At 51.9% G+C, this 26127-nt stretch overlaps 1 protein-coding gene across 2 annotated transcripts; it reads right to left on the reverse strand.

The window, feature by feature from the left end:
* Positions 1–636: 636 nt before the first annotated feature.
* SMARCB1 (SWI/SNF related, matrix associated, actin dependent regulator of chromatin, subfamily b, member 1) lies at positions 637–25890 on the reverse strand. Of its 2 annotated transcripts, none has more exons than XM_059676709.1 (9): positions 25603–25890; positions 21765–21876; positions 19961–20090; positions 15479–15616; positions 14186–14313; positions 12361–12527; positions 6654–6844; positions 1404–1535; positions 637–968 (listed from the first exon to the last, which is right to left on the reverse strand). In XM_059676709.1, the coding sequence occupies exons 1-9, from the start codon at positions 25693–25695 to the stop codon at positions 929–931; spliced, it is 1131 nt and encodes a 376-aa protein (XP_059532692.1). In that variant the 5' UTR covers positions 25696–25890; the 3' UTR covers positions 637–928. The 2 variants fall into 2 exon arrangements, with proteins under 2 accessions (XP_059532692.1, XP_059532691.1); XM_059676708.1 differs by having other exon boundaries at positions 21738–21876.
* Positions 25891–26127: the final 237 nt, after the last annotated feature.

The raw sequence follows: 26127 nt of genomic DNA on the forward strand, positions 1-26127 counted from the left end.
CACCACCAGCCAGGTGTGCTGCTCCACATGCTATCATCCTCACAGCCAGCCTGGGAGGGAGGAGCTGGCCTGGGCCAGGTGCCAGCCCGGGGTGGAGATGGGTCCCCGGCCACCTGTTATATGCACACTGCTGGGAGGTGTGGCTAAATGCTGCACACCTGCTGGAGCTGGAGTAGCTGGGCACAGGCACCCAGGCTGGGGATGACCTTGCAGTGTCCACAGAGGATGGGGCCTCTGCAAGGGACTCCAGAGAAGCAATGTCCTGGCTGGGATGGCCCGGTCACCTTGACCAGCAGAGTGAAGGGTGTGGGGGAGGGGCTGCAACCAACAGACAAGCGGGGCCCCTGCCCACTGAGCCTCATGACCACACCTTTCATTTCTCCTGCTCTACAGAGATCCAAGCATGGGTGGAGGTGGGGAAGCTGGAGGGCCCAAGGAAAAGCAAGGATTATACTCTGCCTCGGTCCTGCAGGGGCTGGGGTGGCTGAGAGTGGAGCCATGGAACCCCATCAACAGCCACCTGGGGATCGGAGGTGGAGCGGGGTGAGGCCGGCATGCCAGCTTTGGCCACCCTCGCCCCCCACGGGCCCGCTCCCTGCTCTCCATTCTTATTTTTATGCAGCCACTTAGAAGAAATGGAACACGACCTGTTGCCTTTTATTTAAAAAGTGTTGCTAGCCCTTCCTGGGGCTCCTATGCAAAAACAAAACAACCCAAAATGAAGCCTCTTCCTGATCAGGGATGGGGGTGGGGGCTAGGGCTCAGCAAATGGAAACCGTGCTGGGGGAGGGCGACCAGGAAGGCCCCCCGCCTGCCCATGCCCCCCAGGATGGCCCCGGGCTGCCCCCTCGCCTCCCTCTTTGCCAGAAGATGGAGAGGCAGGTTGGTCTTCTGAACGCTGTGTGGGAGCCGAGCGCTGACGGGCTGGTTACCAGGCTGGGGCAGTGTTGGCCAGACGCCTCATCCGCCTGCAGGGGCGGAAAGGGTGGTGACCCAGGGCCAGCTCCCAGCCTTGGCCCCCGGCCCCCCTTCCCCCCCAGGGCTCTCTAGGGCAGCTGGGGAGTAGAAACAGACAGGACATGGCGGGTGGAATTCCCAGTCCCTCGATTCCCGTGGCCTTGACCATGTACTGCTTGGGCCCTGAAACTGTCCTCTCACCTGCCTGCTCAGGCCCTGCCCACCTCCTCAGGGGTCCTGAAACCTGGGTCTGGGCTGTGGTCAGACCCAGTCTCGGGGCTTGCTTTTGCTCCGTGCAGGGTTTGAAACCTTTACCCTAGGGGCGCACAGGCGCCCTCCCAGAAAGAAACTGGGTCACGGGGGGAGTGATGGTTCTGTACCTGCCTGGAAGACGGTGCCTGTGGGCAGAGCCAGCTGCAGGGGTTCTGGGGGGCAGGGGAGAGTACCTTGTGTTCCTGTCCTGGTCACGGATCTTCTTTTCCATCTCGGCATCCGTCAGGGTCTCCAGCAGCGGGCACCACTGGTCAGCATCCCCTGTGTTCCGGATAGCAATCTCCACCGTGGGCAGCGGGTTCTCACTGGGATGGGGAGGGGAGAGAAAAGTGCTAGTTCACAGAACAGCAGCTGGAAAGGCCCCCAAAACAACTGTCTACCTCTTGCCCACCAACAGATGAACGCTGGGGCCCGGGCACGGTGGTAAGGCTGGGCCTTTCCTGCCTCCCCGCCCCCTCCCCCCGGGCCCATTCCCATGCTCACTCCTGAGAGGGGCACCTCAAGGCAGAGGCGCTAGGAGCCTCCCCCCGTGACCACAGCGTGCTGCCCCCCCATGACCCTGGACTTCTCTTCAAAGCAGCAGGCTCTTGGCTGCCGCCTTAGTGTCTCTGGGTCTGTGAGACTGAGGAGGGGCGTTCGCTGTGGAGGAGGTTCCCGTAGAGAACAGTGAGGCCAGGCCAGCTGCTATCACTGGGCTGCGGGGAGGGAGGGCTGTTTGCACTGCTCAGTGTCCAGGGCCAGGACCCACCAATCGGGAGGACAGATGGAGGGTGAAAGGAGAGAAAAAGCAGGGGGCTACCCCAGAGTCCTGGACACCCCTCACTGAGGGTCGGCTGGGCCGGCCTGCTCCTGAATGTCCCACACACTTGCCTCTCAGCCCACTTCACGGGTGAAATCAACTCCAGAGAGGCTGAGGGTAGAAAGCGAGGCCCCAAACCCACATCCCCGTCCACTTTACTCTGGGGTCCCTCACCCAAGGGCCACCTGTGCATCCTTTTCCAAGTAGATGGGGGGGCGCGGGGGGCGGAGTTCAGCCTCAGCGAAGGCTATGAAGGCACGGAGTGGGGGGAGGAGGGGAGGGGCAGGAGCACCAGGGGAGGGAGGGTGTGGGGACAGGACAGCCGTGGGCAAACTACGGCCCGTGGGCGGATCTGGCAGTTTGAAATGAATAAAACTATTGGAAAAAAAAAAAGACCGTACCCTTTTATGTAATGATGTTTACTTTGAATTTATATTAGTTCACACAAACACTCCATCCATGCTTTTGTTCCGCCCTCCGGTCCAGTTTAAGAACCCATTGTGGCCCTCGAGTCAAAAAGTTTGCCCACCCCTGGGACAGGAGCTTGAAGAGGCATGGAGGCCACAACTGCCAGGAGGGGCTGTCTCCTACCTTCAGGGCAGACAAGCTTCAGAGCGTGGCCCAACTGCAATCCTCTCCCGCCCCTTCCCCTGTCACCACTCGGGCCTCCCCAGGCCCTTCTCTCTCCTCCAGCCGGGAGGCTGCACCTTTCCCCTGAGGCTCAGCCCCAGGACGGCCTGCCCTGCTCTGCCACAGCCTGCCAGGAGCCTGCTCATCAAAGCCTAGAGCCCTGCAGAGCACCACCAGCTCCGGGAGGAACGAGGGCAGGCAAGGCCCAGGGAGGTGCCTGTGGGTGGTGATGGGGTAAAACAGGATAGGCCTGAGAGGGCAGCCTTGGTTTTGACACTTCATCTGGAAAGTAGGAAAGACATTGGAGGGATTTTCAGAGGATTACACTTATTAAAGCAGCCAGCATACGTCCCCTGAGGGGGCTTCCTAGGGGCCAGGGGCCTTCTTACACAGCCCCCTGAGGCCTGTGCCCAAGGTCATGTGAGTGGTTGGCTAGAGAGGAGCGTCCACCAGGCCTGACTGCAGAGCCCCCGGCCTCACGGTGGGGCCGCCAAGGGTCTGTCTCGACCTCCCTGTGCTGCTCTCCTGCCAGGGGTCTCAGACACCAGGCGCACACATGACAGCGCAGGGTGCCGGCTGAGGCTGGCACCACAGCCCAGAGCTGGCCCTGGCTCCCCTGCAGAAGTGGGGCTCACCTCTTTGGCCCAGAAGCCTGAGCTCCTGCTGGTGACTCTGAGGCCAGTGACAGCAGCGCCAGCCCCCACGCCGTGGGACCCTGGGGCCGATCTCCTAATCACTCCTGACAGCCGTGCTCCAGCCTGAGCTGGCGGTCATCATTCCTCACCCCGAGGGCTACTGACTGCCTTTCCCAGGGGGGCAGCCATGAAAGGCGCCAAGCTCACGCGAGGGGAAGAAAACATGCTTTCCTCTTAATTTAAACAAGAGCTGGTGCGTAGGTCCTGGAGTCCCTGTGTTTACCCCCTGGGCTCTGGGAAGATTCCACGCCAGTGGTGGTTCTAAAATAAGAACCGATCAAAACAAGAAAGGGCCTGGAGCCAGCAGGCCTGACTCGGTTTGGGGGAGGACGCACAGACACAGACCCACCCTGCCTCCCACCCTCCCAGGGAATTGTGACTCATGGGCTTCAAGGCCCCTAACACCCCACAGTGTCCAGGTGGGGACCCAGAGCCCAGGCGGGAAGGCCGTGTGTGAGGCCACAGAGGGACCGGGACTGATGATTATACAGGCTCTTGAGGTTAATTTTCAGTGTGATCGCACTTTTATGACCTCACGTGACACAACAGACCAGCTGAGAAGCAATGCTGTGCCCACTGAGTAAATGAGACAGCGGGAAAGACCTCCGCAGCCACTCAACTGGGAGGGGGCGGAGGACACAGACCTCGATGTCACCCTCCTGTTCAAGACCAGCTGACTGTTGACAAGGGTGCCACGCCACTCAGAGAGGAAAACGCAGTCTCCCAACAAATGGTGCTGAGACCACAAGACCTTGGGTTAAGCAATGGTTCCTACACGTGACACTAAAAGCACAAAAGGAAAAATAGATAACAAAATGTGCAACTTGTGTACTTCAGAGCACAATAATACAAGTGAAAAGAAAAGCTACAAAACGGGAGAATATTTGTAAATCATGTATCTGCTAAGGGACTTGTATCTAGGCTCCACCCAGCCCCCTCTCGATGAAGCCCTGTCCCTTTCCTGTTACTCACGGTCTGTTCGTCCCCATTCCGCTGGCTTCCAAACATCTATGACAACCTAGTTTAGCTGTGCCCTCTAGGAGCTCAGGGGCCACACCCACCTGCCACACACCCGTGTTCCCCACGCCCCCCAATCCACGTTCCCCCGCATCGGCCAGCCCATCCCACTTGCTGAAGGGAAGCAGCCTGTTCTCTGCCCTGGTGCCCGACTGTGGGCATCTTGCCCCTGCTCCACCGGACACGACTCAGTGCCACCCCTGAGAAGGGCACCACAGCCAGGCACTGGCAGGAGGACAGACTCCTGGCTCGTTGCAGTTCTGTCCCGAGTGATGAGGCCTGTGACAAGCCAGCCCGGACCAAGGCAACCCTTCCTGTCTCTGACAGCTCTCTGCACACTAACCAACACTAACCAATAGGTTGGGCCCAAGATGAAGCGCTCACAGGCCTGGACAGCTGGGAAAACACAACCAGGCCATACCCCTCCTGCCTGGCTGGCCCAGGCTGCTGCAGGGGAAATGTGCTCCCCCTGGCCCCCATGGGGTGGCCCTGCCTTCCATCCTGAGGATGTGAAATCTGCACACTAAGCACTAGAGACTGAGGTGGGACGGAGGTCTGTGACGCTCCCCGTCCACAAAACCGGAATTCATTAACTGGCTGCTGAGATACGGGAGGGATCTGTCTAAGTCCTGACCTGCCACCACCACGGGCTCCCGAGGGGCACCTGCTCTGGAGCTACTTGGCCCACTGCTGACGTCCTGAGGCTCAAGGGCTTTGGGTGGACAGCTCGGTTCACCTGGAGGTCAGAGCAGGATGGCGCAACATGTGTCAACACCCTCAGGGTCCTGTTGCCAAGAGCGTGACACCCCCACGCCTGCACCTGCCAGTCAGAACGTGTGTTCTGACTCAATCAGCATGTGGGGAATGAGGTACTCGGTGTTGATGTCAATCCTAAGACCTGCAAAATGTCACTCCCTCCCAGGACCTCAGGGTCGGCGCTGGGAAGCAAGGCCGTGCCAAACTGGTCTTAGACCCAGTGGCCTTGGTTCCAGCGAAGAGTAAAGAGACACGCACTGACACACCTCGAGCAGGCCTCCCACAGGAAGCGGGAGATGTGGGCAGACACCACCTCCCCTCTCCTCTCTGGGCCAGGACCACCTGGTTGGCAGGGCTGCTGGAGGGTTACGGGAGGTGACGGATGTGCCGTGTCAGCCTGGATGCTGGGAGCACAGACCCCCATGGGGCTGAGTCTCCAGGCCTGGAACCTCAGTCCTGTGGTGTGCGATCATTCCTTCTCTCTTGCTCAGATTTACAGGAAGCCGTAAGAAAGCTGTCTCTTGGGAATTCTGGGAGAACCAGCTGAGACACAAACATACTCACGAGCCCCATTAATTGTTATGTCTTTGCAAAAAGACCTGCATACTTGCTCCTCATGCAGCATGTGAAGCTCAGTCTCTAAGTAATGACCACCACATGTGGATGATGACAGCTTCATGAGCAGAATAAATCCTAACATCCTGTTTTGATGCAGGGATACTCAGACCCCCCATCCCCACCCACACACCATCCAAATGGGGAAGAGGAGCTCAAGGGACAGGATTGGTTGACGGCACAGTCCTGAGGCAGGCAAGCATCACTACTCAGTTAACGCTCCCAAGTCCTACCTCCTGCCAGGCCTCTGTTTCTCACTGTGAGGCCAAAACCAACAGGAAGGCCATGTCTGTCCACCCCCAACCCTAGCACATAGGACACTGGACTGGAATGTTCTCTTTACACTTCCACCTTCGCAGGCAGCCTGACTTTGGCTCTTGATCTTCCATGGCACCAGTACGGGGTCCGGCCGGCATGGGTGCTCACCAACTGGCCTGACTGCACGGTGGCGAGAGGCAACCGAAAGCAGCAGCTGGAGGATTCCCTGGCTCTGAGCCAGGAGGAACGTATGGAGGAGCCCGTGTTTGAGACAGGACGCAAGTCCATCGGATGAAGAATTCTGGGTGCAACCCTGACAGGCAGTGTGGGCAAGAGTGTAGAGAGGAGGACGGAGGGGTATGAGGGCCACAGAGGGGCTGCTGGCCCAGAGTGTGGTCCAGGGCAGTGCCGGGGGGTGGAGGACAAAGAGGGCAGATACCCCATCTCCTTAGACCCACCCCCTCCATGATGGGCAGGGGTGGGGGGGAGCCCAGCTTCTGGGATATAAGAGGTGGCAGAAGGAGCGAGGCTGCCCAAGACCAAACCATACTGTGAAGCTCCAGAAAATCCCAGAGACATCACCATGCACAGGGAGAAGTCTTTTCCCAAAAACAGGTTTGCAGAGGAGACAGAGAGACTCATCGCGATCCTACCTGAAGGCGTAGGTCTTCTGATGCCAACTCAGCTGTCCTCGAATGCTGTAGGCGATGGTGGTGACAAACTCCCCGCCTAGTCCCAGTTCCGAGCACAGCTTCAGGGCGAACTTCTCGGGCGAGTTCTCCTTCTCGGACATGTCCCACTCAAACTGGTCCACCAGGGAGATGTTCCCCACATGGATGTTCAGCTGGGGCCAGAACCAAAGCACCCAAGTTAGAACAGTCAGAACCCGCCCACAGAGGCACTGTGAGATGGGGGACAGCTCACTCTGAGCCAAGTGTGTCTGACCCCAGAGCAGACAAGCCCTCACACCACCAAGCCAGGCCGGAACCCAACCTGGGCACAGACTCCCAGGAGCCCACCAGGTGATGGCATCCCAGGGGTAGGGATTCTAGCGGGTTGGAGCACCTGAAGGGGTCCCACAGCTGACAACTGTCCAGCCACCAAGGAAGCCTCCAGTCAGGGGAGCAGGTGGCAGCTCCAGCGGAGTTTGAACTGCCTGACAACTTTCTGTATGGCTGCCTACAAGCCCCATGAGGACAACAACATGGCACTCAATTCTGAGAAATATACCAGGGAAGCCAGCTGGTCAGGCGCATGAGGACCCTGTGTGGGGCTGACTTGGCCGCTTGGAGTTTGTGATTGGCTGTGGCTCACGCCATAAGGCCATGTCCTCACTGAAGTTATAGGACAGAGATGCAGCACAGGGCAGGGTCCTCAGGGCCATGCTCCAGAGGTAACAGGCTACACAGGAACCTGGGTGAGGCTCCTGCTACTACAGCCAACAATCCCCCATTTCTCTCCCATGACATCCCCCTTTTCCCAACTGTGCCCCTTTTCTGGTAGTTGGCCACAGTGTGAAACTGAAACAGGCGAAGAACAATAAATTCTCTCCAAAGTAACTAGCAAGGAGACTGAATCAGTAATCAAAACCCTGACAAAGAAAAGCCCTGGCCCTAATGGCTTCACTGGTGAATTCTACCAAAAACTTAAATAAGAACTACCATCAAGCCTTCTCAAATTCTGCCCAAAAAAAGTGAAGAGCAGGCAACACTTTATAATTCATTGCCCTAATGCCAAAGCCAGACATTGCAAGAAAGGAAAACTATAGAGCAATATTCCTTATGAACACGGGTACAATAATCCTCAACAAAATCCTAGCCAATTGAATTCAGCAGCATATTAGAAGGATTATACACCCCCACCACATGGGATTTATTCCTGCAGTACAAAGATGCTTCAATACGAAAACCGATCAATGAGAATATACCACATTAACAGATGAAGAATAAAACCACATGATCATCTCAATGGATACAGAAAAAACATTTGGCAAAATTCAACACCCTTTCAGGATAAAAACACTCAAGAAAATAGAAATAGAAGGAAACCACTTTTTTGTTGTTGTTAATCCTCACCAGAGGATTTTTTCCAGTTTTTCAAAAAAGAGGAGAGGAGAGAGAGGGGTAGTGACAGAAAGAGAAGAACATCTATGTGAGAGAGACACATTAATTGGTTGCCTCCCGCACACGCCCCAACCGGGGCCAGAGGTCGAGCCTTCAACCAAAGCACGTGCCCTTGACCAGAATCCAACCTAGGACCCTTCAATCCTTGGGCTGATGCTCTAAGCACTAAGCAAACCAGCTAGGGCAGAAGGAAACTACTTTCACATAATAAAATCCATACGTGAAAAATCCACAGGGAATACGTATTCAACAGTGAAAGACTAAAAGCTTTTCCTCTAAGACCAGGAACTAGACAAGATGACTGCTCTTACAATTTCCAGACAGAGCAAGGAGGCAAGAAAAAGAAAAAAAGGCACCCAATGCCCTAGCCCAGTGGTCGGCAAACTCATTAGTCAACAGAGGCAACTATCAACAGTACAATGACTGAAATTTCTTTTGAGAGCCAAATTTTTAAACTTAAACTATATGGGCAGGTACATTGTTATGAACATTGTTATGAACCTACCTATATAGTTTCAGTACTGTTGATATTTGGCGCCTCCCCCCACGCTGCGTATCCCGCGGCCCAACCGACCGACACCCCCCACTTCTTCTAACGCCACTTCTTCAAAATAGACTCGCCCAGGCCAAAAACCGACTGCGCATGGGTCACGAAGTTTCAATCGCACTGTATGTGAGCGCCCGCACGTGGTATTTTGTGGAAGAGCCACACTCAAGGGGCCAAAGAGCTGAATGTGGCTTGCGAGCTGCGGTTTGCCGACCACTGCCCTAGCTGGTTTGGCTCAATGAATAGTGTCAGTCTGCGAACTGAGGGGTCCCAGGTTAGATTCCGGTCAAGGGCACATGCCGGGGTTGTGGGCTCGATCCCGTGGGGGCTGTGCAGGAGGCAGCTGATCAATGATTCTCTCTCATCATGGATGTTTCTATATCTCTCTCCCTCTTCCTTCCACTCTGAAATCAATAAAAATATATTTTTAAAATAAGCACCCAGACTGTAAAGGAAGGAGTTATCTCTGTTCACATGATATGAGCTCATATGTACAAAACCTTAGATTACATAAAAGAAGTTAGAGCTAATAAATAAATTCAGCAAAGCAGCCCTAGCCGGATTGGCTCAGTGGATAGAGCGTCAGCCTGCGGACTGAAGGGTCCCAGGTTCGATTCCGGTTAGGGGCATGTACCTTGGTTGCGGGCACATCCCCAGTAGGAGATGTGCAGGAGGCAGCTGATTGATGTTTCTCTCTCATCGATGTTACTAACTCTCTATCCCTCTCTCCCCCCCTCTCTGTGGAAAAATCAATAAAATATATTTTTTAAAAAATTCAGCAAAGTAGCAGAATATAGTCAAAACACAAAAATCAGCTACATTTCTACACTAACAATGAACAATCTGAAAAGAAAATTAAGAAAACAAATCCATTTAAAATAGCATTAAAAAGAACAAAATACTTAGGAATTAACTTAACAAAGGAGATAAAAGACTTGTACAATGAAAACTACAAAACAATGCTAAAAGCAATTAAAGAAGTCATAAATAAAAGACATCCCAACAATTTATTTTTGTAGAAGTAGGAAAAAATCCATCCTAGAATTCATATGAAATCTAAGCCCTGAACAGCCACAAAACAATCTTGAAAAAGAACAACAAAGACTCCACTTCCTGATTGTAAAGCTACAGTAATCAAAACAGTGTGATACTGACACAGAGACAGACTTGTAAACCAAAGGAACAGAGAACCCAAAAATAAACCCTTGCATATATGGTCAAATGATTTTCAACAAGAGCACCAAGACCACTGAATGGGAGAAAAAACAGTCTTCAACAACCATGCTGGAAAAGCAGGATATCCACATGCAAAAGAATGAAGCTGGGTCCTAACCTTACACCAAGCATGTCAAACTCAAAGGCTGGCATGGGCCAAATAAGCAAGGTTTAAGTTTCTGTGGGCCGCAAAAAAACACAAAAGCTTCAATTTTCATAGAAACATAGGTTTATTTCAATAGAGACACGCTGAACACAAAGGGCTGAAATAAATGAGTCATTGCTAATATAAAATAATAGAACACTTTAATAAAAATTAATATTTTTTCTTAAACATTAACTTACCAGACACCGAATAACTGCACAAATTAATAAGCGTAATACAAATAAACCTATTTTTCTTGTTCTCCGAAAGTGAACTATTTCCGGTTACGCACACCAAACAAGTCAGTACAAGAATAATGACATGGCAATCGGCTGCTAAAATATTCGCTGCTAGTATTAGTGGGGAGAAATGGTGCGCCTGCACGTAAGGTGAGTAAGGGAAATGAATGCAACACAATTATAGTAATCAGCCATTAGCAAACATTGTAGTTTGTTATTAATAACTAGAGGCCCAGTGCACGAAATCCGTGCACTGGTAGCGTCCCTAGTGGCTGCTGGCTGGGTATTCCCTCTCTTCCCCTGGCTGGCCCTGCCCCCTGGTCGAACTCCTGGACGAACCCAGGTCGAGAGGAAAATTTGCATACTATACTTTTATTATATAGGATTATGTATAACAGGATATTGTAAAAATTAAGTTATGAAATTTTTATTAAAATGTTTCTTGTAACTGATATATTGCTTGGGCCACAAAAATATTCATTGTGGGCCACATGCAGCCTGCGGGCTGTGAGTTTGACATGCTTGCCTTACACCATATATAAAAGTTAACCCAGCCAAACCCGGTTTGGCTCAATGGATTGAGCGTCGGCTTGCGGACTGAAAGGTCCCGGGTTCGATTCCGGTCAAGGGCATGTACCTGGGTTGTGGGCACATCCCCAGTAGGGGGTGTGCAGGAGGCAGCTGATCGATGTTTCTCTCTCATCCATGTTTCTAACTATCTCTCTCCCTTCCTCTCTGTAAAAAATCAATAAAATATATTTAAAAAAAAAAAAAGTTAACCCAAAATTGATGAAAGACATAAATATAAGAGCTAAAACTATGAAACTCTTAGAAAAAATAGATGAAACAGGCAACAAATGAGAAAAATAGAAAAATAGAAAAATTGGACTTCACCAAAATAATAAAAAGGTAACTCACAGAATGTGAGTAAATACTTGCAAATCACGTATCTGATAAGGGATTGATATGTAGAAGATATAGAGAACTTGTAAAATGCAACAAAAGAACAAACCTAATTAAAAGTTGGGCAAAGGGCCAAAACCGGTTTGGCTCAGTGGATAGAGCATCGGCCTGCGGACTGAAGGGTCCCAGGTTCGATTCCGGTCAAGGGCATGTACCTGGGTTGCGGGCATATCCCCAGTGGGGGATGTGCAGGAGGCAGCTGATCGATGTTTCTCTCTCATCAATGTTTCTAACTCTCTATCTCTCTCCCTTCCTCTCTGTAAAAAATCAATAAAATATATTTAAAAAAAAAAAAAAGTTGGGCAAAGGTCTTGAATAGACATTTCTCTAAAGAAGATATACAAATGGCCAATAAGCACATGAAAAAATATTCAGCATCACTAACCAACAGGGAAATGCAAATCAAAACCACAATGAGATACCACTTCACACTAAGCAAGCTCTGTAGCAGGCAGGCCTGGCCCCAAACCCCAAGTCTACCACTTCTCAACTGGGCAGTTTGGGGCAGATGGCCTCACCTTTCCATGTGCCCACTTCTTTTTTTTTTTTTAATATATTTTTATTGATTTCAGAGAGGAAGGGAGAGGGAGATAGAAACATCAATGATGAGAGAGAATCATTGATCAGCTGCCTCCTGCATGCTCCCACTAGGGATCAAGCCTGCAACGCAGGCATGTGCCCTTGACTGGAATTGAACCTAGGACCCTTCAGTCCGCAGGCCGATGCTCTATCCACTGAGCCAAACCGGCCAGGGCTATGTGCCACTTCACCTGTAACACAGCGGATAAGGCAGCATCTACCCCAGAACTGTGGCGGGTTACTGAGACAGAAAGGGGGTGCTCGACCCAACCAGCCTCTGGGAAGGGTATGGCAGCGTGCGCATCTGTGGGCTTCCCTCTGCCCAGCAGCTGGCTTCGTCTCCTTTGAATACGCCTGGAATGTGTACCTGACTCAGAGAAGGCAGGCCCACCCTTCCTGGGGTAGGAAGCAGAGCCACATGCTCTCAAGGACAGCTTTCCAGGAGCACTGCCCCACAGGCTCCCCTGACAGCTCCATGTACCTTCAGTGTCCTATGCCCCCCACACATGGGATAAGGCGGGCTCTGGCACATGGAGAGGAGCTGCCTACCTTGATGATTACACGTTGGTCGGACTGGTCCTCCAGGATGCTGTCCGTGGGATAGGACTCAATCTGCTGTCTGATGGCAGAGGCGATAGCTGGCACGAACGTCAGTGGGTTCAAATCTAGATCATCACAGAGGATTTCTGAAAACATCTCAGGAGTCATCAGCTTCTCTGTAATCAGGTAAGAGGGCAGAGGTTGTCAACAAATTGGAAGGCCTAATCTCAGCATTCTCAGCCCTGACCTCCCCTACTCCTTCCTCCTCTGCAAACCTCAGATGAAGATAAGGATGAAGATGAGGACAGGTGGCCCTCCCTGACATGTCAGGGAAAGGAAGCAAAGGATGAACTCTCCCTTCTGCCCATCGTTCCACCACCTCCTTCACACCCCCGGGGTGGTCAAGGCCCTAGGTGTCCCCCCATACCAGGTTCTCCCTGCTCCCTGGCACCCTACACCGCTACACACCCAATTAGTTCTAACCAATGAGATGTTTGGGGAGAGGGGAAGCAAAGGCGCTTCAGAGCCCATGTGTCATGTCCACACTCTCCTCTCCTCTGACCCAGGCAAGCAGGGCAGCCCCATGTGGACTCAGAGAGAAGACAGCGATCTACACACCAGGAGAGGCCTCAGAGGAAACCTACGCTGCCAACACCTTGGTCTTAAACTTCTGGCTTCCAGATCTGGGAGAAAATGCATTTCTGTTGTGTAAGCCCATGTGTGGGACGTTACGGCAGCCCTAGCAAACGAACACAGCTTCCTTCTGCATAAGGCACTCTGAGGCCAGGTCCCTAGCAAACGAACAGCTTCCTTCTGCATAAGGCACTCTGAGGCCAGGTCCCACTGGAGGATGGAGCAGATGCTCTTCCATCTACCTCTTCCTCACCAGTGGGGATATCCCTGAGATAGTTTTCAGCTGCTTATGGCTTTTTACAGACCTTCCCTCAGTTTCTAACTCTATGGGTAGCATATGCACTCAACAAGCTGACAAGCACGGAGGTGTGTGTGGGTCCTGGAAACGTAACTGTACCAGGCATGAGCTCACAGGGACCATCTGTGACTGGTCAGGCTATAGCAAGGTGCTGTGCAATCAAATGTTTTTCTGCCCATTCTGCCCTATTCTCATAACCCAAACCTTAATGATCGCCAACACTCTGGGATAAGCCACAGACAAAAAAAACCAAGAATGAATTCCCACATGAGCAAATAGCATGATTCCATTATCAAGAACCAGCTCTGCTTAACAGATACTCGACCCCACTATTTCCTCACTAGCCCAGAAGGAGAGCTAGAGACCAAGTGTCCTAACAGCATCAGGACAAACCTGTAACACTGAGCCAACCTATGTTCAATAACTCAAAAAGCAAGCAAATGTAGTTTATTTTGAAGATTGCAGCAGGCAGCTAAAGTGCTCAGGCTAAGTAATCGATGAGTACATTGTCCACAGCATTTTAAAAAACTAACCTTTTGCCCGACCAGTGTGGCTCAGCGATTGAGCATCAATCTATGAACCAGGAGGTCACAGTTCGATTCCTGGTCAGGGCATATGCTTGGGTTGCAGTCTCAATCCCCAGTAGGGACCGTGCAGGAGGCAGCTGATCGATGATTCTCTCTCATCATTGATGTTTCTATCTCTCTCTCCCTATCCCTTCTTCTCTGAAATCAATAAAATAAACTGTGGCAGAAGCAGGATTTGAACTCAAAGTCCACACCCTCTAAAAGCCACAATGCTTTGATTGTTGGGGTGAGAACCCACAACCCGCCCAAAGGGCATCAGGCATGAAAGGGGAGTGTTTGTACAGTGGCTTTTCTGGGCTCACAGAGCCCCATCTACCATTCATGTTCCAGGTAAAGGCATCCCTTAGCTTCTGCCCGTCAATCTCCATGTCCAGCCGGATGGGGACCAGCACCTCAGGCTGGGACGCATTCTCGTGGATCACTGCTGGGTCATGGTCATCAAAGCTGGAAGTAAACGGCAGCAAAGTCACCAGGGGCGCTCTGAGTCCCCCCAGGGCTCCCTCTCTGCACCATGGATCACTGCAGACCTGGCCAAGGGGGAAGCCCACTTCTTAGGGGACGTGTCAACTAAGGGCTGAGTCAGCAGAGACCAGGGCAGCAGGGGTCCCGAGCCACAGGGACTGAGCTCCACACTCATGAACACACGGGAAAGAGAGGGAGAGCTGCTGGCTTGGGCAGTGGACACGACCTGGGCATGCTCTGAAAGAAGGGAGATTTAAGCCCCAAAGCAGGCAGGACTTCCACAGAAAGCTGTGGGAAAGGCAAGGTATTTCCAAAGGAGGAAATACCTGAGCAAAGGCCAAGGAGCAAGGAGAAGCAGGGAGTTGCTGGGGTAGCAGCAGCCAGAACACTAAAGGTGGGGTAGAGGTTAGATGGGGGAGCAGCTTGGGGGGCACTGGGAGACTACGGGGTCAAGGTGCCAACAGTTCTCCCTCTCGGCTGCGGACTCTCTACCTAAGGGAGTTCCAGGAGGACGGAGCAAGGGCTTTAGGAAGACAAAGAGGGAAGAGAGGAGGGCGCGCTGGAGGACTGGGAAGCCTAAGGGCATCTGCGGAGCACAGAGGGCTGAGACCGGCTCTCAGAGTTTGGGGCAGGACCACAGCCAACAAGAAAAGCACACCATATGCCGGACACAAATGCTCGGGCTGGAAAAATAACTCCCAAAGGTAGCTGCGTCCTAATCCTTGGAACCCTGACCATGTGCTTTGCAAAGTGATTAAGTTAAGGCTCTTGAGAGGAGATTAATTATCCTAGTGGGCCTAAATGGTATCAGGAGAGATTTCACACACACACACCAAAGGCCACGTGACCACGGAAGCAGAGGCTGGTGCTGCGGCTATAAGCCAAGGAACGCCAGCAGCCACCAGAAGCTGGAAGAGGCAAAACAGGTTCTCTCCCAGAGGCCCCAGAATTGCAACCCAGCCAACACCTCGATTCTGGCTGGAGCAAGCTGGAGACCAGCACCCTGCAAGCCGAGGGGAAACAGTTTCACGGAGAAGGCAGCATGGCAGTTTGGGGAACACGAAGTGAGCGTGTTTTTCGGGGAGGAGGCGATTAAAATGCATCCGGGCACTGAGGTGGACGCAGTGGAAAGGGTGAGTGCGCTCACCAGAGAGGGAAGGTTCTCTTCTTGTCCCGGCCCATGCGGTTCCTGTTGATGGTGGTGGAGCACGGCACAGCGTCTAGATGGTGGGAGCTGTTGGGCAGGGTGGGCACCCACTGACTGTTCCTCTTTGCTTTCTGTTCCCTGGAAGGACACGGGAAATCTTCCACTCAGTCTATGAGCCCAAGACTACCACCAGGTAGGATGTCAGCGGATGCCCTCTGCACCCCTGCTGGGCTCCAGGCCCCAGTGGGAGCTTCTGTGCACCCCGGACTCTGCAGGTGTCTATTCCCTAGGCTCCCAGCAGCACCTGCTGGGAGGTAACCACGCTAGAAGGGTGCGAAGGGGCCCCAACATGTCAGAGCAGCCCCCGCCCAGGGCACGAGCCGTAATTAGCATGCTGTGCTGGACGTGGCTCCATGGAAGCACTGTGAGGAGGAGGCTTCCCAGAGGAGTGGAGCCTTAAACACTGAGTCGGGGTTCACTGGGGTGGGGATGACTGGAGAGGAGAAAGCATTTCAGGAGGAGCAGACAGCAGCAGGTTGCGGGCCTGACGGGGGCTGGAAACAGGGGACACAGACAGGGTCCCAGTGACGGGCCGACGTGTTCTGTGAGAGTCTATACTCAGCAGATGGCTGGGAGTCCTCAGGGGTTTGCAGCAGGAAGAGACATGATCAGACTATTATTTCAACATGCAGGCCAGCCTGCGATGGCCTAGGCAAACCTGCAGGCCTCTGGGCTTCCAGACCAGTAGACACTCAAAATAACTGCAGGAGCCCATGTCTTACAGAAGGCCGAGTGCTCTGAGTCCCTTGCTCATCCTCAGGGCAGCCTTTCCCAATGAGATGACGAGCAAGGTGAGGCAGGGACTGTGTGTAATTCACCTATGTGAGCACCTGCACCAGTCTTCTCAGAGGATACGGCAGCCGCTGGATTTCCTGCTGCTTTGCCAGTGCCCTCTCAGGAGCGCCAGAGACACAGCTGGCAGCCCTTCCCCTCCTCGTGGGTCGTGGAGGGCAGAGGTGGTGGCCATGACTTGCCTGGGCCCAGGCCCTTTAACTCTTTTATCTTCTAAAACTGGGGCCACTCACACTCAGAAGCTGAGGTCCAGGAACATCCCTGATTGAGGGCAGGGTCAGAGAGGGAGTCACAGCACCTTGGCCAGGGCTCCCCCGTCCCCCGTCCCCAGGTCTTGCTTAGACCTCATGATCAGCCTTCACCTTACATGAGAGGCCTGGGGAAACGGGAAACACGGAACTGATCTGGGCAGGGCTCAGAGCTGGGGCAACAAGGCCAGGATCCCCACCACAGCCCATCTGAGCCCACTGGCCACCCAGACCCGCCTAGAGCACAAACATTTAAGCAATAGATTCCTGAATCCCACCCAGGTCAAACAATCCCCATCTCTGGGGCGGGCCTGGAAATATGAATTCTTAACAACTTCCATGCAATGCTGGTGCCACTGGGCCTGTACTTGGGAGCCTTGGGTCTAGCACACCACCTCTTTTCTGAGCCTCCTAGAGCCAAATCCTAACTCAGTAGCAATCTCACTCATTTCCAGTCTGGGCTGCTCTGCCAAGTTATGTCACAGACACAGTGAGCATGAATCCACAGCCACGCACAGAATCTGAGGCTACGAGTCATGTAATTCAAGCTTCTTCCTCTGCCAGGAGGTCTGCCTGAGAGGAGGCAGCCAGCCTCTGCCTGACCTGCCCAGTGGGGGGGGTGGGGGGGGTGCCAGTCCTCCCGTGGGGCTGACTAGACAGTGAGAAGGCGCTTCCTGAGCATAAAGCCTGACAAAGCGCAAAGCAGCCTCCTTCAAACCTTTACCTCCTCCCCCCGCCCCCCAATTCTTCCTCCCTCAGCAGTTCCTCAAATGACACGATCATTAAGAAAGTGTTTATCGCCCCATAAAAGTTTCCCAGCTGATGTGTGCAGACTTGAAAGTCCCATCCATGTGCACTTAATTTCCTTCTGCCACTTCCCTGGGAAAGTCTAGCCATCCTTATGTTTTACCACATCCCGGGGGGGGGGGGGAGGGGGGCGGGGGGGGGCGAGAAATCTGTAGAGCACACAACTATAACGCTGGCCAGGTTGGATGTGTGCCACCATTTCCCAGGGGCAGTGGGGAGGGAGGATTATATAAACAATCCAATAGGAAAGTTGAGAGCAAACTGGAAAAGAAAACCATATCACGTGAAACAATAACGCTCTCCAGCCCTGCCAGTGTGGCTCAGTGGTTGAGCATCGACCTAAGAACCAGGAGGTCAGGGTTAGATTCTGGGTCAGGGTACATGCCTGGGTTGCGGGCTTGATCCTGTGTGGGGTGTGCAGGAGGCAGCCAATCAATAATTCTCATCATTGATGTTTTTCTCTCTCTCTCTCCCTCTCCCTTCCTCTCTAAAATCAATACAAATATATTTAAAAAGCAAATAAAACAATAACACTCTCCAACCCCCTTAGTGCTTCTGGGATTTGGTGCCTATGAATGCACGTTTGCTTGAGAACTGAAAGCACAGGGCAGGCATCGCGGGGCTCAGGCATGTGAACCCCGTCTTTGGAGCTGCAGTCTAGTTAATTACGGTATAGTTACAGCCTATTTCATTCCAGTGAGCCCCTTCACTCACTCAGCCTCTCCCTAAGGCTGGACACTCTCGTGGCTCCATATTTCCCATTCTTGCTTCCAAGGGGATCTCTGTATATATAATGGTTTTTGTTGGTAGTGGTATTCTTTTAAATTATTGCTCTGGGACAAATTCCCAGGGGTGAAATGAACAGGCCAGAGACCAAAAAAAAAAAAAAAAGTTTGATGTCACAATGATTTACAAAAAGATCATGCTGAGCCCTATCTGGTTTGGCTCAGTGGATAGAGCATTGGCCTGTGGACTGAAGAGTCCCGGGTTCAATTCCAGTCAAGGGCACATGACTGGGCTGCAGGCTAGATCCCCAGTAAGAGGGCGGGGGGAGGTGCAGGAGGCAGCTGATCGATGATTCTCTCTCATCACTGATGTTTCTATCTCTCTCTCCCTCGCCCTTCCTCCCATAAATCAATAAAAAAACATTTTTTTTTAAAAGATCATGCCCACATAGAAGCCGTCACAGCATCCGTGAGTACACCTCTGTCACTCCTTCCCCAATTATTTATGTTGCTATTTTTAAAAATATTTCTTTATTGCCCTAGCTGGTTTGGCTCAGTGGATAGAGCGTCAGCCTGCGGACTGAAGGGTCCCGGGTTTGATTCCAGTCAAGGGCCCGTACCTTGGTTGCGGGCTCAATCCCTAGCCCTGATCGGGGCAAGTGCGGAAGCAACCAATGACTGTGTCTGTCTCACATCAATATTTCTCTCTGTCTTCCCCCCCCTTCCGCTCTCTTTAAAAATCAATGGAAAATTAGCCTCGGTGAGGCTTAGCAAAAAAAAGACAACAAACACCACCAACAAAAAGATTTTTAAATTTAGAAAGAGGACGGGAGGGAAACATCAGTGCGAGAGCACATCGATTGACCGCCTCCCACACGTCCCTCCCAAGGCATTGAGCCCGAAACCCAGGCATGTGTCCTGACCAGAAATCGAACCAGCAACCTCCTGGTGCACGGGACAACACCCAACCTACTGAGCCACACCGGCAGGGTGCGATTTTATTTTTTTACTTTGAATTTTTAAAATTACACACAAGGACAAACATCATTACCTGTGTTTGTTTATTCTTCATACTTCCAGTGTGGACCACCCTTTACCTATTTATCTATTGGGGTATTCAAGTTTCCTTATAAATCTAAATGAACAGACTGTTTCTACAACATAACTTTCCGATTACTTTCCTGTTTAAATGTTACTATAAACACTCTTTTAAAGGTTCTAAATTTATACATTCAAGTCTATTGTTTGTTTGTTTTGTGACTTTGTCTGGGTCACTAATTTTTCTGAGAGATGAGTCCCACTTTTAAAGCATTCTTAGTCACTTTCCAGAATACAAGGCTTGGCTTGGGTTTTTAGAAATTCCAGAGACAAAGAAGAAACTTAAAAACTGGCCAGGATGATTTGTAAGCACAGTGGGTAAAGTGTTGAAAAGTATTTCGGTACCTGGGTGGTGTGGCTCAGTGGTTGAGCGTCAACCTATGAACCAGGAGGTCACAGTTTGATTCCTGGTCAGGGCACATGCCCGGGTTGCAGGCTCGATCCCCAGTGTGGGACGTGCAGGAGGCAGCCCATTAATGATTCTCTCTCATCATTGATGTTTCTGTCTCTCTTTCTCCCTCTCCCTTCCTCTCTAAAATCAATAAAAATATATTTAAAAAGAAAGAAAGAAAGGAAGAAAGAAAGAAAGAAAGAAAGAAAGAAAGAGAGAAAGAAAGAAAGAAAGAAAGAAAGAAAGAAAGAAAGAAGAAAGAAAGAATTTTGGTTTGACTTAACGCCAACCAGTTCTGGTATTTTTCAGAGAAAAATACCGGCAGGTGTTGCACGAGCACGCCTGGCCAGGGGTTTGTTACCTGAGGTAGGTGGGGGGCTCCGTGCTGATGGACACGGCCTTGTACTTCTCGTCATTGCCGTCCAGAATCTCTTCTACCTCTGAGGCTTTTAACAGAGTCACGCTGGTGGCCAGGGTTGTGTATCCATGATCTGTAACCAGAGACACAGCTGTGGTCACCCTGCTGGGGGGGCAGCGACCAGCAGTAGCCAGTAGATGCAGCACATCGAGATCCTCACATGCAGGAGGTGAGAAAAGCAGGTGTCAACCTTACTACGGCCGAATGCGGGCCTCTTCCAAAAGGGCAGTCTGGACTGAGCGCCTCACTTAGAGGTCCTACTGGGTAAGCACTCTGCGGATTTCTTTGGACATACGGGTCCCAGGAGCACTCGCTCCGGGCACAGGGGAAGTGCACAGGGCAGCGGCGGCAGGTGCAGCGCAGCACAGCCAGCAGGGGCTGTCAGGAGAGAAGAAGGCAGGCTCCAGAGTATAACACCAGTGGGAAGAGGTCTGACACCACTGCAGTCACAACACGAAGCAAAGTGGAGAGATGGGATGAAAGATGAAAAAGACTTTTCTTTTAAAACAAGAGCCCAGAGAGTTGGAGAGAGCTGCTTCACACCCAACAGGAACTCCTGGCCCTGGGCCGGTCAGTGCTGTCTGGGAAGCGGGACAGATTCTAGGCACCTGGGCTCAGAGCTCTTCTGGGAAACTGGGGTCAAGAGCTGCTACCTGCCTGCAGTCCAGCCCGGCTTCTCCTGGAGAAACGAAGCAGTTATGGGGGAGTGTTTCCAGAGCACAAGGCGGAAGAGTCGCCAAGACTTCCTCTGAGATTTGCGGAGGGGAAAGCAAGCTGGGACTCACTGCGTTAGTGACTGGTGCTCCACCCGGGGCGGAGGGAGGACAAAAAGGAGGCTTTTTAAAGTGAGTGGAAATGTTACAGCAGCAGATTAAAAAAAGCTCCGGCTCCTGCATTAAAAGAACCACTACTCTGTCCACAGTGGACAAGACCACAGCAACACCTACAGACACAGCCAAACAGGACAGACTGCAAAGCGTGCTCTCGCTCTCTCTCTCACACACACACACGCACACACACACACGCACACGCAGCTCTCTACAAGGGGCCATTGCCAAGGGGGAAGCACTTTCCCCATCTGCTGAACATTGTGCTGAACAAATGGACCATGAGACTTTCCTGGTAGAGCTGAAGAGCATCCTTTCACCCTGCACAGAGCTGCCACGGCTGGAGCAGGCTAGTGCCTCCACCATCACTAGAGTCGGCTGCTCACCTCGCCACCCCAGGCACACCTCAGGCACAACGAGCAGGGACATGCACAGGAGCTCCAGCACACTGGCTGCCAGAATGAAATGCTACAGGATGGACGTGCTCTAAGAAGCGAAGCGTGAGAGCCCCAGAGGGGAGTGGGAGCTGGGGCCGCCACCCGCCGCTCGGGCTGCATGAGGATGACTATGGCGGTACGCCACGGCAGATGGCAGAGCATCACAGCATTCCTAAAACGTTTTGAGACCAACATGTCTTCACAGCACCCGCTACTGTTCCGCCCGACCCCCCTAATACGCCCTCTGGTCCCGTTAAAAATACCTGGCAAAGGACCGCCACCGGCTCCCTGGAGCCACTTTCTTGCCTGAGCTGCACGTGTGCCCTGCCCCTAGGATGCTCCTTGCCACGCTAAGGTCAGGGCTGCAGTGAAGACACTCTGGAGTGAAAACGTTTTATCTTCATGACATAAGCGAGTGGTTTTGAAACAGGTTTACAAACCCTCGTGAAGACGCACCCTTAGTGTTAGGTTTTGTTTTTTTACCATGTGACGATGCAACTATTTTCTTCCTCTCTTCCACAGTGGCTAGTCGCCTCCAGAGTGAGGGATATCTCTTGTACAGAGAACCTCGGAACATACGGAGGTAGTTTCCCACCTATGAGTAAAGCAAGAAGGCTCATTATGAGGGTCACGTCTCCACACGGAGGGGAGGATCCTGGTGCAGAGGCTCCGCTGGGTCAGGTGATGGACAAACAGGCCTGAGTTGGCCATCGGGCACCAGGCTTTCGGCAGCAATAAAAACACATCCTGCTGACAACAAGGGTTCAACAGCAGTGCACATCTGGCCCACATCTGGCCCCCTCCAGGCGGGGACCGTAACATCTGCATCCTGACGACAGGCCCCCAGTGCTCACCAAGAAGCCCCCAGAGCTCACGGAGAAGCTTGCAATGATTTTGATTTTGGACTCAGGCGCTCTGGCACGTTCCAGAAATGTAAGGCCTCTTTGACTTTCTTTTATCTTTAAAACCAGACTTTGATATTTTTATGATGTAATAAACACCAAAAAGGTCTCTTAATTTTAGACAGATGCAGGATAATTTCCCCCATGACCCCTGTTGCTTTGTTTAGAAACAAAACTCAAACCAGGGATACCAAAGGAATTTTCCGAAGAGTTTAAAAAGCACTTATCGGCAATCACCAGAGTGCTATATAAATCATTACTTTCCCAAACAATAGCTTCAGATGGCTTGTACCAAATACTCAAAGTATGACTTCCTTGATAAAGGAAAAAAATCTAGGCCTAAAGTTTTTATAAAGAAACCTCAACGTGTCACTGACTTTTCCAAAATGATCACTTGAATCACAGGGCAAGGGATGGCCAGTGAAGTGAGTGCCAGGTGCTGGCTCCACCTGACTAGGAGTCACATTCCCTTTCTGGGACAACTTACTTATCTGTCAAATGCTCAGCAACTCCATACCCCACAAAGGATCTATTATTTTCCCATTTACCTACCCATCACAGTACATTTATTAAATAAAAATGTTTCTCCATTTTTCATGAATCAAAGATTTCTATGATTGACAACCAGGGCTGAACAACGTGGGAGTCGGTAACCACACGTCACTCGAGTGCCACACAGCAGGCACAGACCCCTGCACATGATCTGGCTTGAGTGTCTTACCATCCCAGAGTCAACGCAGTTGCCATCAGGTTTGAAAAGACATTGATGGTAACAGCCCCCACTACCACCGGGCAGGTCCTGCAGAGTTCCAGGACTCCGAGACCCGCCCTAAGGCCGCTTCAGAACAGAGGGCAGGGCCTGCCTTTCTGGGTTTTTCCTGAACCAATTTTTGTCTGCTCTGGACCTGGTTTCCCAAACGTAAAATGAAAACATAGACTTGGGAATTTCCTAGAGGCCTCTCAGGTCTGTGACTTTAACTTGGTGGGTACAGCTGCCGGCAGAGGGCAGAACAGTGGCACCTTCTCACTGCAACTGCAGATGCTGCTCCCAGGCCCCTTCACAAATAAGGCGCGGCCAGCCCACCTCTCTGAATATGGTGCCTGTTTCCCAAGGGAAAGGGGTCTGGGGGCCATCCACCCAATGCCGTTGCAGGAGCTACAGAATAGCAAAGAACAGCATTCTGATCTTGAACCTTCCCCAGACCTCCAAAGGTCCAACGATTGTGCAGCCAGGCCCCAGAAAGCCAACTGCCTCTCCCTTCTTCCTTCTGGGTGTCTACTGACTCGGTCTCAGGACAATGTTCTCACGCAACAGGGCTGAAAGAGAAGACTGCCGTTAACTTTCTAGAAACTAAAATGTATTACAGAAAAGATCTCAGAGGTCATCTAGTCCAGTGATGGCGAACCTATGACACGCGTGTCAGAGGTGACACGCGAACTCATTTTTTTGGTTGATTTTTCTTTGTTAAATGGCATTTAAATATATAAAATAAGTATCAAAAATGTAAGTCTTTGTTTTACTATGGTTGCAAATATCAAAAAATTTCTATATGTGACACAGCACCAGAGTTAAGTTAGGGTTTTTCAAAATGCTGACACACTGAGCTCAAAAGGTTCCCCATCACTGATCTAGTCTAAGCATCTAATTATACACGAGAAGAGTGACACGGAGGCAGAGCAGAGCTGGGACCTGCTGTTCCTCCCACCTGGCTGCAAACTTCTCAACCTGCTCCACCCAATAAATGAAAGCTTGCTTTTCAAAAGTACCACCCAACTGACTGCTTTTCCTGCCCAGGAGATCAGGTAAAGGTTTCTTTAAGCAACCTGCCCATTATCACCTATGGAAACTCTTCAACTGCCTTTTGTATCCTGCACTTATTGGCTCAATTTCCCCAGCACAGCTATCTTTGAAGAGCAGCATGTATGTGAGAATGTGAAAAATTTATTGTATCCTGCCCTTTTTGTCTTATAAAAATTGGTGGAAAATGCTAACACTATGTTCTGATGCTGACAACACTGGTGTCATAATTCAACACCACTTAGATAAGCCAGGAACCATAGGGTGTCGTGAGAGCCTCAGTGTGGCCATCATGAGGCTTATTTCATGTTCAAGTGTAAAGAAAAGCAACAGAAATTGTAAAGACAGGAATGAAATGTTGGCGTCGGATACTAACATCTGCTGCAAGAGGTAGTAACCCTTGGCATTTTGTAACTGCGTTAGCTCTCCAAGGTTGGCACTTACCTTGTTACACGAGAGAGAGACTCTACTGCTTGGATATGCACATCTGAATTGCATAGCCATGGTTTTTTCTTTTTCAAAAGGAATATACACTATTGGGGGGCTTCCTTTAGACCAAAAAAGGCTAGTTTGAGGTACTCTGGAAAAACAATGAACTTAGTACAAACTACCCCTGAAGGACCAGTTGTAGGGTTTTCCTAAAGTCAGTGGTCCAGCTGATTCAACAAAGTGCTGCCACTTCTAATAAGGGTGCAAGAGCTTTAGGATTGCCCTGGCCGAGTGGCTCAGTTGACTGGAGCGAAGTCCAGTACACCAAAAGGTTGGGGGTTCGATTCCGGGTCAGGGCACATATCTAGGTTTCAGATTCGATCCCTGGTCCAGAACGTACAGGAGGCAACGGATCCATCTTTCACATCGATGTTTCTCTCTCTTTCTCTCTCCCTTCCTCTCTCTCTAAGATCAACAGAAACATATTCTTGGGTGAGGATTTTTTTTTTAAAAAAATCTTTAGGATCTTTCCCCTGTAATAATAATTCAATCAGTTCAAGATATGCAAAGCGACGATTGCTTCTGAATTGCTGACAGACCTAGCTCAGGGGCTGGGGCCTTATCCACCCAAAGGAAATAGGATGTCCTCATCCACCCAAAAGCAAGCAATCGCCTCCCAACCTATTTCCTCCCTGGTAAACTGGTAAACAAAGGTCCAAACACCTCCCTCCCACCTCAAAGGCTACGGTCACAGCGGATGAGCCCTCACGGGGCCTCCCCTCTACAACCTGCCATTTCGCGATCCCAGATACACCAATGGGGAAGGGGTGCACGTGAGATTTCCAACATCTCCCTCCAAGCGTCGCACGGGCTAACCAAGACACCCGGTTTCTTTCCGTTTGCCCGGTGTTGCCCGGTGTTCGCTTAGCGCGAAACCCGGGGTTCCTGGGGCCGCCCTGGCCCTGGCAGCAAGGTGCGTCCCCAACTACCAGGGAAAGGGCAGGTAAGCACACCCGGACTCTCAGGGGCACCGGGGGCGGGGCCTCGTCGACCCCGCCCTCCAGGCCCCGCCCACCGCGCGTGCTCGCGCGCGCGCCCGCCGCGATGAATGGAGACGCGCGTTCCCAGCGCGCAGACCCGCCCTGAGGCTCCCGCGGGCGACGGCCTGGAAGGAGGGCGGGCCGCACGGTACCTCGGAGCCGATCATGTAGAACTCGCCGTCGTCCTCTAGCTGGAACTTGACGGGCTTTTGCCCGAAGGTCTTGCTCAGCGCCATCATCATCATTGCGGCGGTGGAGGCGGGCGGCAAAGGCCGAGATGCGAGGGATCGGGAGGGCTGAGGCGTGTCCGGGGCGCGCCCAGTGGAGGGAAGTCGAAGCCGGGAGGCGAAGGGCGGGCCGGGCGCTCGCGCCGCCGTTGCCGCCGCCGGGATCCTCAGCTACCGCAGCAGACGACGACCAGGCCGCCCTCGGTGCGCATGCGCCGGCGTTGACGCTGACGCGCGCGCTGCCGCCGCCCAAACAAAAGGCCCGGACGCGTGCCCGCGAGTCTCTTAAAGGAACCCAGACCCAAAAGCTTCTCTTCTGGGCTGCTTCCCAAATGGAGATAACCGAGGGAAATTCTCACAGATGGAAATAGCAACAGAGGCCCTGACTCAGGCGGTGGCTTTCCCAGTCTCACAGCTGGGACTGGCACTCTACCCAGTGGAGGAGAAAGG

Source organism: Myotis daubentonii, chromosome 19, assembly GCF_963259705.1.
Source record: "Myotis daubentonii chromosome 19, mMyoDau2.1, whole genome shotgun sequence".
Lineage (NCBI taxonomy): Eukaryota > Metazoa > Chordata > Mammalia > Chiroptera > Vespertilionidae > Myotis > Myotis daubentonii.